At 43.1% G+C, this 17,731-nt stretch overlaps 2 protein-coding genes across 3 annotated transcripts in view; one reads left to right on the top strand and one right to left on the bottom strand.

Annotated features, from left to right (window-relative positions):
* The window catches only part of RECQL5 (RecQ like helicase 5), a 40,232-nt gene extending 39,994 nt beyond the window's left edge, over positions 1 to 238 (bottom strand). Inside the window, exon 1 of the mRNA XM_085304514.1 lies at positions 27 to 238. The gene's annotated coding sequence lies outside the window, so the exon portion shown is untranslated. The remainder of the gene's footprint in view (positions 1 to 26) is intronic.
* A 76-nt stretch (positions 239 to 314) lies between these two features.
* The window catches only part of SAP30BP (SAP30 binding protein), a 31,428-nt gene continuing 14,011 nt past the window's right edge, over positions 315 to 17,731 (top strand). The window contains exons 1-3 of one of the 2 annotated variants that reach the window (XM_085304511.1): positions 315 to 446; positions 587 to 696; positions 3,842 to 3,889. In XM_085304511.1, the coding sequence (XP_085160637.1) occupies positions 332 to 446; positions 587 to 696; positions 3,842 to 3,889 (273 nt within the window). In that variant the 5' untranslated portion in view covers positions 315 to 331. The remainder of the gene's footprint in view (positions 447 to 586; positions 697 to 3,841; positions 3,890 to 17,731) is intronic. The other variant, XM_085304512.1, reaches the window with a different exon arrangement.

Raw genomic sequence — 17,731 nt, 5'->3', positions numbered from 1 at the left:
CCTCCCCAGCTCCCCGCCGCTCGCACTTGCTGAGGGTCCGGCAGGTGCTGGCGCGGCGCGGGGCGATGACGCCGGAAGCGCCCCTTAAAGGGCCAGTCCCCCTCCCTCCCGGGGCAGGCCGCACGCTTTTATCGTCCCCTGTCCCCTAGACACCCCGCTTCGCCTATCGCGGGTTCACCGGTGCCGCCCTGCGCCGAGGCCGGGGCATCCCCGGCCGACCGGGGATTAACGCGGGCCTGTCTGAGGCGGGCTGCGGGGGCGGCGTTGCTATGGCGACTGCGCTGCGCGCGTCATCGCCGCGCGCCGGAAGCCCGCGCGGCTGAGGGAGAAGATGGCGGCGGCGAAGCGGAGCGTCCTGTCCTCGCTGGCGGTTTACGCCGAGGACTCGGACCCTGAGTCCGACAGCGAGGCCGGGACGGCCGGCAGCGACGGCGGAGCGGCCACGGGTGAGCGCCGCGAGGGGCTCCCCGCGGCCGGGGCCTCCCCCGCTCTGAACAGGGGGGAGCGGAACGGGGAGCGCTGGGCCCGCCCTGAGGTCCCGCTCGCTGCCGTCTCCTCACGGCATTTTCCCCCTCTTCCCCTGTAGGAGAGAAAGGCGGCCTCGTCTCGGTTGGGTACGGAGACGATGACTTCACCCGCCTGGATGGCGACGAGGACGGGTACGAGGAGGAGGACGATGAGAACAGCAGGCAGTCAGTAAGTAGCTCTCTGCTCCGAGGGTTTGCTCTGTCCCCTTGGTGCCTTGCAGAGCCTTGCTCTCCGGGGAAGGCCCCTGGCAAGCAACCCAGGCTGCAGCCTGGGTGCTCTGACTCCTGGTGTGGGTTTCAGCACTTCTGAGCATCTTCGTTCACTTTTGTTTGTTTTCAGGTAGGAGGCATTCGCTTTGAAACCCATCAAAGGCTTGGCACAGCTCACGTTGCTTGTTACTAACTCTGACCCTTTTAATGGAAGGGAGGCTGGTATAGGTCAACAGTCATTGAAAATATAATTTATTTCTGAAGTAGAAATAGTATCTATTAGAATCCTGTGAGAGGAACACACTGTTGCATGAGTAGCTGGAGAATTAAAAAGAATAAATTTGTGCAATGTCTTAAGTTATTATTTTGTGTATAACTTGACTCACTCACTACATCAGGTCGTCTTGATGTAGCAATGTCCTGTCTCAACTTGAGTGGCTTTTGTTTGTCACAGGTGCATGGCATGTCTCTAATAGCATCTTAATACCAAGATAACTGGTGGTGTTGTGAAACAGGGCATGAAGTTCACTGCATTTGAGTGCAGCTAGAACACACAGAAGGATAAATAGTTCTGTTGTGGGACTGTTGGAGCAAAACAAGAAGGCTTCTCAGAGGAGTTCTTGCCTCCTCTCTCTTTCATATCAACCTTCTACCTGCCACGACAGTAACAATGTTATTTAGCTCTTGCTTTAGTTTTTGTGGCTGCTCTGCAGAGCAAGGAAATGACTATACTTCTTTTTCATTGAAATCTGTTTTGTGTGTATTAGACTCTTCTCCTAGGAGAAACTCACTGTTTCTCCCAGGTGCTATTACTGACTTTCACCAGCAGCAGAAAAGAGAATAGTCTGATTTTTGTTCCTGCTTTTGATTTTGTGCTATTGCTACTTTGAGGAGGCATAAGTGATAGCCAGATTCTTGGAGTAGATCTTGGATGCTCATCAAAGTAAAGTAACAAGAGTTTTTTTTTTTTTTTTTTTAAAAAAAAACTGCTTCAGTGAGATATATACATATGTATGTATATAAAGCACATAAAATGTTTTAATATGATATGTAAATTTTACTTTCTCTAAAACTTCTAGAATTTCAATGAGAATTCTTCAGTTTAGAAGAAAGTAGTATATGTGAACCAGATGTCTGTTGAGAACTGCTATATATAGCATCAACAAATAGGCACATAAAGTGGATGTTTTTATTGCATACATGATTTTGAATAGGTTCAGTTGTCCGTCATCTGAGAGCTGCAAGATGCTGTTCAGGCAATGGTGATTGGTTGAGTTATTCTAGTGGTTAGATGTAGTTCTGGCATGTATTTGTAGTTGCCCACTCTACAGATTGATGTGGGTTTGGACTTTGTTACCCAGGGTGCTTGCTGCAGGAGAGCAATGTGCATTTCCTGCATCTTTGACCAGACTGGAGTGTCCTTGAATTTGTTGTGCTAGTAGCTGATATTCATGGAGTTTTTTAATTTGTTTTTAGAAAGCAATGCAAGTTGAACTCCACTTGCCTTGAGTTTTTATCTAAGCACTTGTGTCCTTATGTTAGCTACCTTGGTTGAAAAGCCTCTCTTTTTTTCTGTAACATGTTTTTGTTTTAGAGTCATTCCTTATCAGATTTTAGCAGGATTTTGGATCCATTTCAGTTGCCTGACTTTAATATGAATGATTCGATCCATTATTGCTCTATTGAAAATGACTCTATCTTTTTACTAAGGGGGAATGTGGAGGGGAAGGTAATCTCAATTATGATTAAGCACCAGCTTACTTGGTACTACTTTTGTATTTATACGCTTTAATAAAAGTTTGATAAGCCTGAATTGTTGGCACATGGGCACATTTGGGAAAGGTAAGCTAGAGAGTAACTGGAATGAAAAAGGGATGTGATGTCTCGCTTCTGTGGGATATGCATGTTAATTCAGGCAGTTGTAACTTACTGACACTATTGCATGATCACTCTCTAGCTTGCCTTGCCAGAACTTGCTCATGTGCTAATACTGAGTTGGCCAGTTCATTATAAACCCTTCCTTTCAGCTGCATGTAATCATCTCACTCTTTTGGTTTTGTTTTGTTTTTTTGAAGCTGAAACATCAAGTTCTTGTTTTGGGGCCAAAGTTGAAATTGAATGGCGAAGTTTGGAGGAAAAACCGTTCTGCTGAGTTGTGTGAGCATGAAAATTTTTTTCTGCTCCTCAAATTTTGTTTTGAACCCAGAGTATATATATATAAGTTTAGAAACATAAGTAACTCTGTAGGATTGCTGGTGAAATAGCTAGCTGATGAGGCAATGGAACATAAGCTACTAGTCGGGACCGGAGCTGTAGCTTACTTCTGAGATGGTGTAGAAGTTTTCAGGAGGTTTAGACTAATTTTTTTAGGCTCTCACAGGGCAGAAATTTGCCCAGCTCTTTGGCTTATTTCTGGGTATAAGTTTTAAAAAATCGATGAGGACTGTTACTTAAAGCACTTAAGTGTCAATCGTACTATTCTGTACAAGTTCATGTTGTGAGCTCAAATAAGGTTACTAGAGCACTGTATAAATAAGAAAGATGTGATGTCAGCTGGCATCAACAGATATTTGGAACTTCGTGCTAGGCCAGATCCTCACCAAGCCTGCATGTTTGGTTAGATGGCAGCCAAGCTGTGTCCACTATGTGCTGCTGATGTGTGCTTGGGAGTATAGTAGGTCTTGCAGATGCTGCTTTTTCTGTGCTGTGAGTACTGCTGAACAGGGGCAAGTGCAAAAAAAGCCCTACAAAACTGGAGGAGTTGGAATAATGAAATGACCAATGCTTTTTTTTCTCTCCAGTTCTGTTGCTTTTTATTGTCTGTTTTGAGCATTCAGGAGTTTCATGAGTTCTGTGGGGATTGTCTGCTACTTAGAGATGCTTTTGCTTAAAAAACCCAACCAAACAAACAAAAAACCCACCTCAAACCTCCACTTTTCTATAGCTGTAGGACTTTCCATTTGTGAGTGGGTGGGGCAAAACTAATTTCTGTGGAAAAGGTCTTGGACTTCCGCTGGGCTGCTGTATGCAGGCCCTTTGCTGAAAGCGCAGTAATGTGCCAAGGCTGCTCTTTAAGCTTAATCCTGTAAATTCTTGTCTTGTAGGAAGATGACGATTCAGAGACTGAAAAACCTGAGGCTGGTGACCTAAAGGTATTTGGAAGTGTGGTGTGGTGGTGGGGGGGGAAGTTCAGTACAAGAGGAATAAGTCTTAACAGCATGGGTTGGTCTTGGTTTGTGATCTTCCGTAGCTACTTTTTTTTTTTTTTTTTTTTTTTTTTTTTAGCTGCAACATGATTTTTTAAGGTCTTAAATTTGGCTATTGCCAAAGGCAGTTAACTAGTTAGGCTATAGACTGAATAATGTGAGGTTCTGGTTCTGAACTTCTGAACTTGGCCTTCTTGTGAATGAGATCTGAGGTGGGCTTTCTGACAGCATCTTATCTATTTTGCAGTGATCTAGGAGATGTAGTAGTCAGTACAGAATTCTCTTATTGTTTCTGATGAGCATTAGTTGAAAGACTTTATTTAGAATAACTTAATAAATGATCTTGTATTCCTAGAGGTCAGGCAACATGCTAAATCATCTCAAATGTCTCCAGCTCTTTCTGCCGTTTTGAATAAAGTTATTTGGCAAAGGTTGTATTTAAAAAAAAAAAAAAGTGAAATAATATGCCCAAATGATAGCTATCATAACTACATGACTAATTGAAGTCCTCTTTATCCTGGGATTATGTTTAACTTCTGCTGGACAAAAGGTGTGTAACGATGTAGGAACACACCTGAAGCCAGAAACAGGGAGAAAGACCAAGTTCATTTAATGCTTGCAGAGAAATGTGCTCTAATTTCTATGTCAGATCAATACCCCATGCAGTATGAGAAGTTTTGTGGAATATTGAATGAATAACAAGTGCCTTTGTTTTATCCAGTGGCTTCTTCAAGGGTGTGGAGCATCTCTAAACTTTGCAGAGAAAGCCAGAGGGTCATGCGGCAATCTGAAATTCTGTAGGGCATTTAAATTAATGTAAGGCCTTCATGGGACAATAAAAGGGCAAATGTGTATGTTTAGCTATCCTGCTTCTATATATTTTGTAGCAGCACCGTCTTATCAGTTTCTGTGGTATTTTTATGGGTCTACAATGGTAGTCAGCTGAAAATCTTGGCAGCTGTGCTGTAGTCAGTGAGGTCTCCAGCATCACAAAGTATGAAATATGGCTGAAGCCTTTGGCATGCAAGTAGGAGGCACGGAAATGGAATGTACTGTCTCCTTGTTGCAGAAAAATAATTCACAGGCTTTCTTAAAAAGGACAGCAAAGGGCCATCATAGTCTTCATTCTTTTTCACAAGCTGCTGTTCAACTTTCAATTTTTAAATATTTCCCATTGTGGCTGGTTAAGCGTGCTAGCAAGGTATTTATGGAAACTGGTAGTTTCAAATATTTTGTTTGCTTACACCTATTAATTTGAATAGAAGAAAAAAGGTCTTGCCTTAAATGAGAGTTTTGATGTACATCATCACAGCGCCTATAGCAGAACTCGGCTGCAACTGTGTGCCTTTCTGCCTTCTGAAAAAGGGCTCAGACTTCAGCGCAGTAGAGGAAGGTCTGACAGCTGGAAAAGTAGAACAAAATATGATTCTCGTAGCTCTCTTCTAAGTAATAATGCATTATAGAAATCCTAGCGCTGAATTGTGCAGTTTCTGCTTTAATATATTGCTGATGCTTCATGTCAGTTTGCTTTAAAAGTCTCCTGATTTCAGTGAGTTTTATGTATTATTGTAAAGATAAACTTTGCCTGTCTGAAGAACTGTTACATGTAGCAATGGGACAGCATTTCAGCTTAATATGGGGGATCAAGTGTTTGCTATCTTGGATATATTCCGCAGTAAGAATTCTGCTGAAGTGGTCAAACCTGATTTTTTTCCTCCTCTTTAAAGAGGATTAAAGAGAACTGGGAAGGATTGCAGGGAGACAGAGCCAAACTTCAGTTTCAGATTTCTGTACTGCCCTTACTGGTTGACTTTAGACATAAATGAAAAAGGCAATACCCTCTTCTGGGCTTTTAAAAATTCTGGCTAAATAACCAACAGGCCCTAGGAGGAGTGGGAGAGAAAGAAGCGCTTTTCAGTTTGCCGCATGGCATACGGCCAGGTGGACCTGTGCTGTGTTGCTGATGGGGCAGGTATGTTGCTGTAAACGTCACGTGGGGCAGTGACTTGTATTAGCCATGCTGTTAAGAAGTTCAGGGGAGGTGAGGGGAGGGTTATGGAACACTACTGGAAAGATAGTCTTACTCAGAGCAATAGCTGATATTTCCTATTGCCCTTTTCCACCAAGTGGCAGTGTTCTCCTGGTTCTTCCTCGCTGCTTTGAGCTTGCAGTTGCTCAGGGAATTTGAGTTGTGGTTACTGTAAATCCAAGGTGTGGCAGGAAGTAGGGCACTTGATTAACTTGCTAATATTTTTGAATATTTTTTTCCCAGCTGAGTACTGAAATTATTCTTACTATATGAATGTCATTGTAAGACATAACACATTTAGAGATATTTAAATAGATGGCATAGGTTCTTTATACATGGCTAGGACTTTTCTAGGGTTTAAATCTGACTGGGTCAGAAGACCAGTCTTTCAAAATGCTATTCTGAATGAGACTGAACCATAGTAACTGATCAGTTAATTACAGAGCTTTTTATAAGCCCTGAATGTACATCACGTGTTGTTTCTACTGTTTGCATTTTTGAATGTACGGTGAATGAACTACATTGAGCTTGTGTCTTAAATAATTGACCAGGACACTTCTAGCTAAGTCAGGTTATATGGAGAAGGAGTTCCCATGTACCTGCTGTGTGCTGTGATTTGGTCCTGGTGTGGACTTGAACAGTAACAAGCAGAGAACCTCCGTAAGGCTCACTTTGCCTCAGCTGTAGATACAGACTGAGGAGACTAAAAGTGGGGAATGTTGTAAAAACTTGTTCTAACAACTATAACAGTAAAATAATAGTGGGGAGGCTTGAATTTGTTGCCTGTTTCAAATAGCTCCAGGGGGAGAAGTTTTTCTATACTGGTCTGTGGTTTTTGTATTAACCTATTTTTTTTTGTCTTGCGTCCAGTCAGCATGCCCTTGTTGCTCTTGATGAAGACATTTCTGCCCACTCTGGCAGCCCTTTTTCCTCACCAGGGGCGAAGGTAGTGCAGTTTTCCCATTTCTCTGAGTTCTGAGCGGCAAGTCCTGATAAGCTTTTCAAGTTCAAACACCTCTGTGAAGTCAGACCGCTGTTTTCTCAATAGCCCCGGGAGATAAGCTGAGGCTTTCTATAAACCTTCTTGAGATGGGTGTGTCGGGAGTAGAACATTGCTTTAAGATGATTGCTATAGCTAAGTATTCTTCTAGAGCAGACTTTTGGCCCATAGGTTACTCTGCTACTGAGCACCTGTGAACCAATCCTGAACATTGTATGCTTATAGCAAAAACCAGGATCTTCCCCTTAAATTTAGGTGGCATAGTCAGATATGCTGCATCCTGTAGTTGTGTGTGAAGTGAGTCAGGGACCCATGGAAAGCGAGAGATTCAAATCTAGGGGAAAAACTAATCGATTTGCAGAATTTCACTCTGGGAGGATGTGCCCAGAATGTGGAACAGGACACGTTTGTTATTGACCCAAATCATTTCATCGGACCCTGCTTTTAGGATTAAGCAGCAGTCACCTGTTGCAAACAAGCTGTCTTAAAAGAACTTAAGAAACAAAAGACTTCTGCTTAGAAGAGAAAAGAAATGGTCAACAGCAGTTGCTGGCAAAGGGGTGGTATTAGAAAGATTGTGTCCTGTGGTCTAGATGGGCCTTTATGCCCTCTCTTCAGATGATAGAACTGTGGCTTAAAAAGAAAAAAAAAAGAGCTTGTGAGTGCTGGCCTGAAATTTGGCTTTCTGCTGGCAGTTACGGTTTGGAATGACAAGGGTTAAAGGGCTGTGCAGCGTATGCAGTTAGCTTGGGCTCCTGCCAGGGGCTGCCTATGGTTACAACCTTGACGCAGTAACAAAATACAAGCCCTCAGAGCTCACTAAATGGACTAGCCCGGCAGGAAGAAGCAAAATGAATCTTAGGTGAAGCACCGAGCTCGTGCTCTGGGCCTTACCTGGCGAGTTCTGTAGTGTCACGTTGTGGGGCTGGGTGAATAACAGGTTGCAAGTGGCGATCAAGGACAGAGTCCAGCCCTTCTGCTTGGCTTACTGGAGTTTTTCCAGGGGGAATTATTAACTCCAGAGCCTTGATTATGGTGTCGGGACTAGCCAGCACAGGAAAGTTGATTAAATATTGCCACTCCCTTTGCAAGTGAATGCCTGACGCATGGTAACAGTTTCTGAAAACAGATAGCTACCTTGATATTTTCAGTTTCTTTTTAAGGGTCCCCCTGCTTTCTTCTGGTGTTGTACTGAGAGGCAGCCAAACTGGAATCTTGTAGAAGCAGCAAAAAGTTCTTAAGTTTTAAGAGAAATGCTGCATTCCTGAGCATACCTAAGAAGTACCTGCTGATAATCTTCAGATTTGTTTAGCTTTTATTGATCTAGGCTCCCTGTAAAATAATTTCACTGTGTTAGGATGCATGGGTGTGTACCAATACTTCAAGAATTTTGGTTGCAATGTTTTTTTTTATGTTGCCTGCACATTAATTTGTGTGTTTAAATACAAAACCTGTATTGATTTCAGGTAAAAATGAGGGCTAAGAATCAGTAAGTGGGTGTGTGTGTGATTCTGTGTAACTTTTTGGTAAGGCATTAATATTCCTATATTCAAGATGTGTTTGTGAAGCCAGATTCTCAGAACCTGCCTGAACCTACTCAGTAGCTTTGACCTAAGTGCAACTGTTCTACCCTGAATGAGGCTGAAAAAGTGTATTTGGGGAAAAATTGGATCAATAAATTACTGATATAACTTGTTCTCAGTGGTAGTGCACTGTGGAAAGGCTTTCAATGTCTTATCGGAGTCAAAAAAATTTCATTATATTCTTTCTCCACCCCCTCTTACTTTTTGACACTACCCAGATTAGTATTTTGGCATCTAATGGACAGAACTGGCACAAGATCACCTGTATTTCAAAACGACCTGGTGTTATAGACAGCTGTGCTAGGTACATTGTTGTGAACATTTTTCAAAGTATTAACTGTGCGATTTTGAGGGCTAAAATTAGCTTGGCAGTGGTTTGTTTCCCACTGATTTCTTTACTTGTGAGCACAGACTGAAGCTTAAAGTGGTAAACATTACAGTCTCGGATTCATCTCATTCTGTAAAAGCTTCATCTTCCTTGCTGTTAATATGCCTGTGAAAAATACTGCCTGCACTTCTGAGTCTACATAGTTTTTCCCCTCATTTTAGGGTTGGTGCAGTGCTTCCCAGTACTCTGATGAGGGAGCTGGGAAGTTTGGCAGTTCAGCAGGCAGCTTTACCTGTGGAAAGCCTTTAGGGGAAGTAAAGTTAACTGCGAGTGTTGTATGCTGCGCTGTTAGAGTGAGTGCTCAAGCATTAAAACGGCTGGTATTCTCCAGCAATAACTAAGATCAAGTCCCTTTAAAAAAAAAAAAAAAGTGATAACCTGGAGAGCTATCAACAGTGCTTAAACAGTTTGGTATGCAGGAAACTAAGTAGCATTCAGCATTTTGGGGTTTTGCCCCTTCCCTGCTGAAGCGCATGTACTTCTGTGTCTCCAGCTCTGCCTGCCTGAAAGGGAGGTGGATCGTAGCACTGTTGGCCTTCAAAGCTGACTTACCTACTTCAGAGCTGTTGGCTTGAATCCAGCTGATGAACTGTTTGGAAGATGAGACATGTCCAGAAACATGCTTGTTCCTTCTTCCCCGCCAGGCATACATGCTGTGGCAGACCTTCACTCCCTGCAGTGCTGAATACCACAGATTATTGACACAGGTGTGGCTTGCCTTTTTTTTTTTTTTTCTTCCAAAGGAAGAGTCAAGCTCTTTTTGTCTTTAAACTTGAAGAAAAGGCTTTTCTGGAGCTGCTTTCCTTGCATATTTCCCCTGATAAAGGTGTATGTTTTTCAAGTTCAGTTCTGTTGCAATTATTTCTTTGCACTACTGGAAGGGGCTGTTCTAAGTTTGCATCCTGGCACATGTCAGAATGAGAGTCCTGGAGCCTGAACAGCCATCCCAGACAGACAGATGATCATCTCTCATACCAACAAACATCAGATAATAACTGCTTCTACCTTCCCTGTTCTGAGTACTGAAGGGCCAAAAACTGAAAAATCTGCATGGAATCCACTCAAGGAGGAGCAGATTTCCTGATGGTGATACTTGCTTTTGCACCTTGCTTCCACTCTGATCCACAAAGCAGCATTTTTCAGTACAAAGTACTTGGGAAGAAGTCTTGCACTAAGTTAGTTTTGTGAGGATTCTTGGGCCTTTCCCTTGCTGTTGTTGAGGCTTAAGTTTTTTCACGGTCTAACTCCACCTCCTGCTTGATTTTTGCCCTGCAACAGTCTGCAGAAATAAAATCCTTAAGTTAGCTTGACACCTCAGGCCCCATCATGCATTGCTGATATTAACTTCTGAATTCCTGCTTCATTGATGGAAGCAAAAGTGATTTGAAAGCAGAATTTGAGCTCCGTGGAACAAGGAACTTCTTATGGGCTGTTCTGGCTTCTGGTGGAGACTGCAGAGAGCTGTGCTACTGAGGGGTTCAAAGTGTGGCAATTAACTGTTCTCCTGCTCTAATGGACTGTGGCTGGATTGCTTGTCCCGTTAGGATGATATTTTTCCAGGTTGTTTACACCACTGCGTCTCGGTTCTTGCCTACAGCATGGAGAAGCCCTGCCCTCTGGTCTTGATCTGCTAGTGTTAAACTTGGAGAACCCCTGGGAAGCAGTCCAAAGTGGAGTGAGATGAGGAAGGAGTCAGGGAACTGAAGCATGTGGCTTTGGGACCCAAGCGCCATAGCAAGACAGGCTTTAACTGTACCTCAGCATGGAAAGCAAGAGTTGTGGTGTACACTTCCTTGAGTAGAAATTACTTGTAACAAATGTCTTTGTCAACTATTGAGATAGCATGTCAGGTGAATGGAATCAAGTTTCAAAGAAGCTATTTAAAGGCTTTCCTGCTATGAAAGCTCACTTCTAAAGCATTTTCTCACTGAAACAGTTTGCCAGATCTTGGCTGGGTTTTTTTGGTGTTTTGTCATAGAATTTGGAATGAGTGAAGCATTTTTTTTGAGATTTAATTTAGCTTAAAGTGAAAGGCAGTGTCAGCTACTCGTGTTTTTGTTTTGATAAGATGCTTAAGGAATGTCTCAGGAGTTGACTCTTCCTGTGTTGTTCTTCCTTCTCTCTTTCTGTCTGCAACAACAGTGGCATCCTGGAATGGAAAGATTGGTACAAATAGTATACAAGGGTCAGTGAAGTTTGGATATAGTCAGTTGTTTCCTATATGTGGCTTATTTGTGAGCTGCTGTGCTGTCCTGAGTATCTAGGCCACGGTGCTGACATTTTTCTCCCTTTTCTTGGTTGAACTTCTTACCCCATAGCGGGCAGTTTGCCTGGAGCTGTGTATCCGAGCTGGCAAACAGGATGTGGCTGTAGGAAATAGGCTTGCTTCGAGCTTTCTCTTGGGATTCTCCTCTCTCACACAATACAAAAAAAGGAGGGGAGTGGGAAATACAAGCTCTGTCCTTAATTCCCTCGCTTTCTCTTCTTGCTCGCTCTGAGCACACGTGGCACCCATTTGCTGTCTTCTACCTTGTAGTGTGTTAACATCAGGCTGATCTGGTAGACAAGAGACGAAATAGTTCTTGCCATGCACTTCTGATATAAAGAGAAGCTGCTGTTTTTCTCTGTGTTTTAGATCTTGTAGAAAAGCAAGAGCATAATTGCTGGCATGTTGCTTAAAAAAATGCAAGGTCCAAAGATCAGAAAGGTTCAATATGTCAAGGATAAATCTTTTTCCTCCTGCTTGTATATGAATGTTTCACCTGCGTGCTCTAGTGAGGCACTATCTTCACTATCAGCTTAGCCAACTGTTACAACAATTTGTGCTGAGTTAGGGTTTCTTTCCATCGCACTCAGCCAAGTGAGGCTGTTGATATTTTAGGACTACAGAGAAGAGTATGAATTGTGGAAAATGGGGAAAAAGTTGCAAAAGTTCTTGCTGGTGAAGAGGAAAAATTGCAAAAATTCTTGCTGGCACTTGTCCAGATGAGAAGTTCACTTTAGTAACTGTTGTGGCAGTAGGTAAGTCCCTGTGTTAAACAGCTGCTCTGGTTACTGGTCAAATAACTATGCTAAAAAGTTCTTGGTGTGAATGTCTTCCAATTAATTCACAGCCCACCAGGATAAAAACATTGGGACTGGCCTTTAGATTGTATAGATGTCAGTCTAAATTGAGTTACATTTCTTTGATTAATTGCGAACATATGAAATATTTTTTGGGGGAGGATGTCTAATTCTACCAAGTAGCAGTAGTGCCTGCCTCTGGAAAAGGGGAAATGTTGTTGAGATGCACTGAAAGGACTCTAGAAGCCTCCTAACTGTTTGATTCTTTAATACTGACTGGAAGTGAGTGTGTGTGTAGGGGAAATAGGAAGATGGGGGGCTAAGTTGGCTGCAAATCTGGGAAAGCAATTGCATGATGACAAATCTGGGGTCAACTCCTATTTCTTACAAATTGAATCTCGTTTAAAACAATCAGATTCCTAGTTTTTTTTTCCCTCCATCTTTTTTCTTCTTGTGTAATGGTTTCTCCTTGTAGTTGAGCGTGTACCTGCACTAACATATGCAATTGCTTCTATGAGAAGTTGGTTGACTGTACCTTTTGGCAACAGTTAACGCCAGGATCCAATGTGAGATTGAATTTATGGATTTTGTTTCAGGAAGGATTTAGCAAGCATTGTTGTAAATAACTCCATTCTTTCCATTAAATAAAGCTGTTTTGGGCAAGCCTTTCCAAGCTTGAATTCATCAGTCTCGGATTCATATTGTTTTTGCTTCCTTCCTTTAGTCTGCTCCACACTGTGAGGATTGTGTGCAGTTGTTTTCTGTGGAACCTGAGCAGAGACCTTATGTAACTTAATGGAAATGCTACAGCTGAAAAGATGGTCCATATTTCACCTCAGTAAGAGGGGGGCTTTAACCAAAATGCGGTGCTTTCCTTATGCACTTATACACAAGCATTTTCAGCTGGTTGTTCTTCCTTAACTGATTATATGTCATAAAAACCTACCTATCAAACTGGCTTCATATCAGTCAGCTGCTACCATGAGCAGTGTCTTGCTCAGGGCTTGAAGATGTTGCCTTTTGTCCTAGAGAAGTAGTAAAAAGTGGAAAACTTTCATGAATGCTGATAGGAATAGTAATAAAGTAACTGGGGTCTTCTATCAGTGAAGTCATATCTGAAGTGTGCACAGTCACACTTAGATGCACAGAAGTTGTGACTTACGTTGGTGGGTAGCCCAGTTACGTGTTCAAAATACTGTCTTTTTTTTCCTCCCCCTCCTCTTTGCCCTTAACAGTTAAGCTCCTCAGAACCTGCTGTTATTTGTTAGTCTCTGGGTCAAGGGAAAGGAGTCTGTCTTCCCCTTGCCTTGCTTTCTCTTAGTCCTCTTCCAGCTTGGCCCTGAGCCACTGCAGCATCCCCTGACTCCTTGCAGTGGGTCTGTTGGAACAAGGCTGCCTGGCTTTAGGCCCTGAAACAGTGGATCCACTGAGATTTGTGCTGCAGCCAGACAGCAGCCAGAAAACCAACTTGCTGAGTGCACAAGAAGACTACCAGTAATACCAGATGGGATAAAATGGCCAGAGAAAATGAGTGAAGAAGGGAATGACTTTTTTTTTTTTTTGCCTGAGTTTATATTTCCCTGATGGTAAAGAGAGTTTTCAGCAAAACTGATATGTCCAGGCTGACTTCTTGCAAATGGTGAGCAGACTGACTGCACAAGTATGTTCAGAGATGTTCCCACATAGCCTCTCAGAGCTCGAGGTTGTGAAATCAGCAGGACTGGCAGGTGCCACTGATGAAATCCTGGCTACTTTTCGATAATAAGGATCCAAATGGAAATACTGCCATTCAGCGATGCTTGCAGCTCTGAGATACTTAAAGGCTGTGATAACTTTCATATAATTACTTAGATGATGAGATTTGGGGTGTAATCTTGCTTGCACGTTACCACTCAGTGGCTTGATTTTTGTACATTGTGGAAAATACTGACATAGTACTGAGGATATTGGTGATACTAATTAAAAATGGATTTAAATAACTTCTCTACTTAAATTTCAGTTACCTCCCAAATTTTCCATTGCTTAAGTGTTCAGAATTCCTGTACAAATATTCTGTCAGTGTCCAAATTCTTTCCTTTCCCAACTAAAAGATGGAAACTGTGCAATATTTATTGTAGCTTATTCCTCTGCTCAGTGATTCTCATTCAATTTTATATAGGATCAGATCTGCAGAAAACATTTATTTTCTTAAAATGCCATCTTTTCTAATTAGCCCATTGGATTCAGCCTGTGGCCCAGTCTTAAATTAGCTGGAGAGGGATTTCTGGAAAAAGAAGTCTGAGATCTACTCCTGCTAGTACAAGCTAGTAGATATTTTGGTGGGACAGCTGGCCTAATCTGTGCTGCTGAAGGTATGTGATACTGCCTCACCTGTGGGTGCTTGCTGTGCTCTAAGTATGTTTATGCAGTTCAGGTTAATCATCTCTGGAAGAATATTTGCTTGTCCTGTGCATTGAGTCAATTCCCTATCAAAGTAGTGTTAGATAACTGTTAAGAAGTTAGTGTAGGACTTTTTTTTGGGGGGGAAAGCACTCAAGATTTTTGGACTATCTTTAAGTTCTGGACCTTCAGGAGATGCTAATAGTCTTGAATGAGACATCTTGCATCTACCAAACTGTATACCTTTGGTCAAATTGTTGATACTTGCCTGCTGTAGTATTGGACAGTAAATTGAGCAAATACGAACAAGTGCCCTAGGAGGAGTCAGTTATCCCTTTGGTTCTGAAGGCATTTGAGAGGCTTGAAAGAAGCCTGACTTAATGAAAAGCTGTGTTGATGTCTTCAGCTTGCTAACCATGGAGCAGTGGGTGTAGGTAAGCAGTAACTCGTCAGTAAGCAGATTTAATATCCTCTGGGCAGTGAGCTGTGGCTATAATATGTTAGTGATCTTATTTTCTTTTGTTTGGTGTAGCTCTAGGCTTTACTTATTTATTTATTTGGCTATGTCCTGAGGATATGGAGATGAAACTCGCTGGAGCGGCTGTGTTGAAATGGGTGTAGGTGGTTAGACCAGGTGAACACACAGCTGCAGCCCAATAGGACTGGCTTCACTTCAGCTGTTATGGGGCAGACTTGGGCTGTAGCCCTGGGATTTAAGGGTGCAAGTTAAAGGATAAATTTACTTCTGATGGTAAAAAAACTTACAACTCTGGAAATTCATAAAGCATACCATTTAATGTGTCAAATATTTTAGAGAAATATTTAAGGCCAAGATAAATACTTGGAGAGGTTTTTCGCCCTTAAGTTCTTGGAATATTAATGTATGTTCTCTGACGGCTGTGTTCATGCATTTGGTACTGCCTCCAGACAGCTACAGGAGACTTTGAAGTGGGGTTTGGAAAATTTCAGAAATACAGTGAATACCCCTGCAGCCCTGCTAGGGCTGCCTTATTAATTTGGTCTGTTCTTGAAGCATTTAATACCTGTCTAAAGCTCTTGAATTCGACTGTTCCATTGGGTTGCTTACATATGTACTTGGCAATATTGGTTGTTTCGGGGATTTTGCCTTTGTGCTCTTAGGATGTGAGAGGGGAGGGATGGACTGGAAAAAATGGGAGAGATCGTGGAGTAATAAAGCACAGTGCTGCACAGGAGTAAGGACTAATGAGTATTTAAGGATGAAGTCTCTTTTCCCTCTCAGTCTGTAACAGAAGACTAAAAAAACATTGGTTGTAGACTTTACTCTAGCTAAGGGTGAAGCAAACACAGTTCCCTCCTTTCATTCTTACAAATATTTGCTGCCTCTAAAACGAAGGTGAGAAACGCATTGGAGCACGCATCTCCCCCCTCAAGGAAATAAAGCAGCCTTTTGGCTGAACGTTTGAACTACCAAATGAGCAGTCGTATGCTGCCTGCATATGTGTTTCCCTAGCATCTGTAACTCTGATTTCCCCAGCCTGTTTGCAGTATTTGCACGCTAACATGAGTTTGTCCTCATGGAAATCAGTTAATTGCTGCAGAAATGCACCCGTTGCCCATCTCACTGATGGCAAACTGAGGCTCAGCATGTTAACGCCATGTAGGTCCGTGGAGAACACAACCCAGCTTGCTTGAATTCCTGTCCAGTGCTCTCAGCAAAGCTCATTCGTTTGGCGTACACTTAGTTTTTCTGCTTTGAAATGTCATGCTTCTGTATAACTCTTTCTGCTGGTGCTGTTCTTTCTGAAGACCCTGGGAGAAGAGGTGTTAATGGGCTGGCCCAAGCGTGGTAGCTTAGAGCGGTCAAAGCTGTTAGGACACAGCCTGTGCCCGGGTTGCACGAAGGGAGCTGGTTCGTAGCCAGCTGGCCGGCAAGAAGATGCATGTTCCTTCTTGTACTTTTTTTTCTAAAATAGCGTTAGCCTTGTGGGATTTTTTGTGCTCCTAGTGTACTATGGAGAGACAGTGCTTTTTTTCATGGAGGGCTATAAAAAGTGCCACTTAGCAGTTAGTGCCACAAAAAGAACGTGTTTTTCCTGCTCCTGGAGGGCTTTGGCTTCTCTGGAAACTAGTAGGTTTTCACAGTGAATTTGACCGAACACGATCCCAGACTGGCTTGGCGACCTTGCTCCTCCTTTCTCTGCACGCACGCGCGTACCTTACCGTGTGCACCTCTCACCTGATTGGAAATGGAGTAGAGGAGGGGATTTAAAGTGCGGTTACTAAGCAGCAAGGAGGCAGCGTTATGTCTGTGTCAGGCTGAATGAATAGCTTCAGTGTTCGGAGGCCCTGAGGAATTTGTGACACACAGTCCAGCGAGTCACAAAAAGCCTTTGGGAGGGAGGGGGAAGAGGACAGTGTTGGGATACAGTTGATACTGTTTCAGAAGCCTTGCTTGTGCTGAACTTGATCTTGCTTGCGGCTCTCCTGGGGTCTTTCAGAAGTACCGAAACATCTGAACGTTCGTCTCGACATAGTGAGAGCGTGCTCAGGAGTGCCTTATCCTGCATTGCACCTCCTGCTTAGTGGAGACTGATGCAGACATCTGCTGCGCTCTCACCACTGAGGCTTCCTTCAACTTATACCAGTATTACTGAGAATGGGTTAGTCCATGTTGTGGTGTTGAGCTCTTCTCCACTCTTTGGAGTTTACCCTTGATTTGCTGGTAGAGCAGATCAGCTCAAGGAGCAGACTGTTCCTCGAGAGGAGCTGGCAAGAGGAAATTGAGAGCGGAAGCCTTCTTCCAACGTAGGAGTGCAGTGTCTGTATCACCACTGTGCTCCCCACCGTTTCGATTCTTGGAGGGTTTATTAGCCAGAGCCCTGAATGGTACAAATATAGAATGAATCCTGGCACCCCACGCTACCAGGAAACCTCTGCAGCCTGGGACGCTGGCCATAGTGTGGGTACTCAGGTGTCTGTAGAGGGCAGCTTGGATGCCTCTCTGAAGTGGCTGCACTCTGCTGCTGGCCCTGGGAGCATTTCAGCTATTCGTATGTTACTCTCTGGGGCACACATCCTGCTGGCCCTGCTTGGTGGGCTCTCTATTGCACAAGCCTCTTTCAGGCATTCCTGGGCTCTAAGTCATTTTCTGTGGGCTGGATCCAGCTTGTGTTTAGCTGGCTATGCTCTGAAGTATCAACACTTGGCCAGTGTCAAAGGCCAGTCATTGAATATGAAGAATCTATGGTTTGATCTGTTGTGAGGAAAGCCTTCAAGTACAGCAGTTTTCATGGAATTCAAAAGGAGCTGACTATTTGGGATTCACAGAAACAAAGCCATAATTATTTGATTAAATTTAGACCCT

This window comes from Rhea americana, unplaced genomic scaffold, assembly GCF_003343005.1.
Source record: "Rhea americana isolate MKP2758 unplaced genomic scaffold, rheAme1 scaffold_21, whole genome shotgun sequence".
Lineage (NCBI taxonomy): Eukaryota > Metazoa > Chordata > Aves > Rheiformes > Rheidae > Rhea > Rhea americana.
The sequence above is the reverse complement of the archived record's forward strand: the minus strand, read 5'-3'. Positions and strand labels throughout refer to the sequence as shown.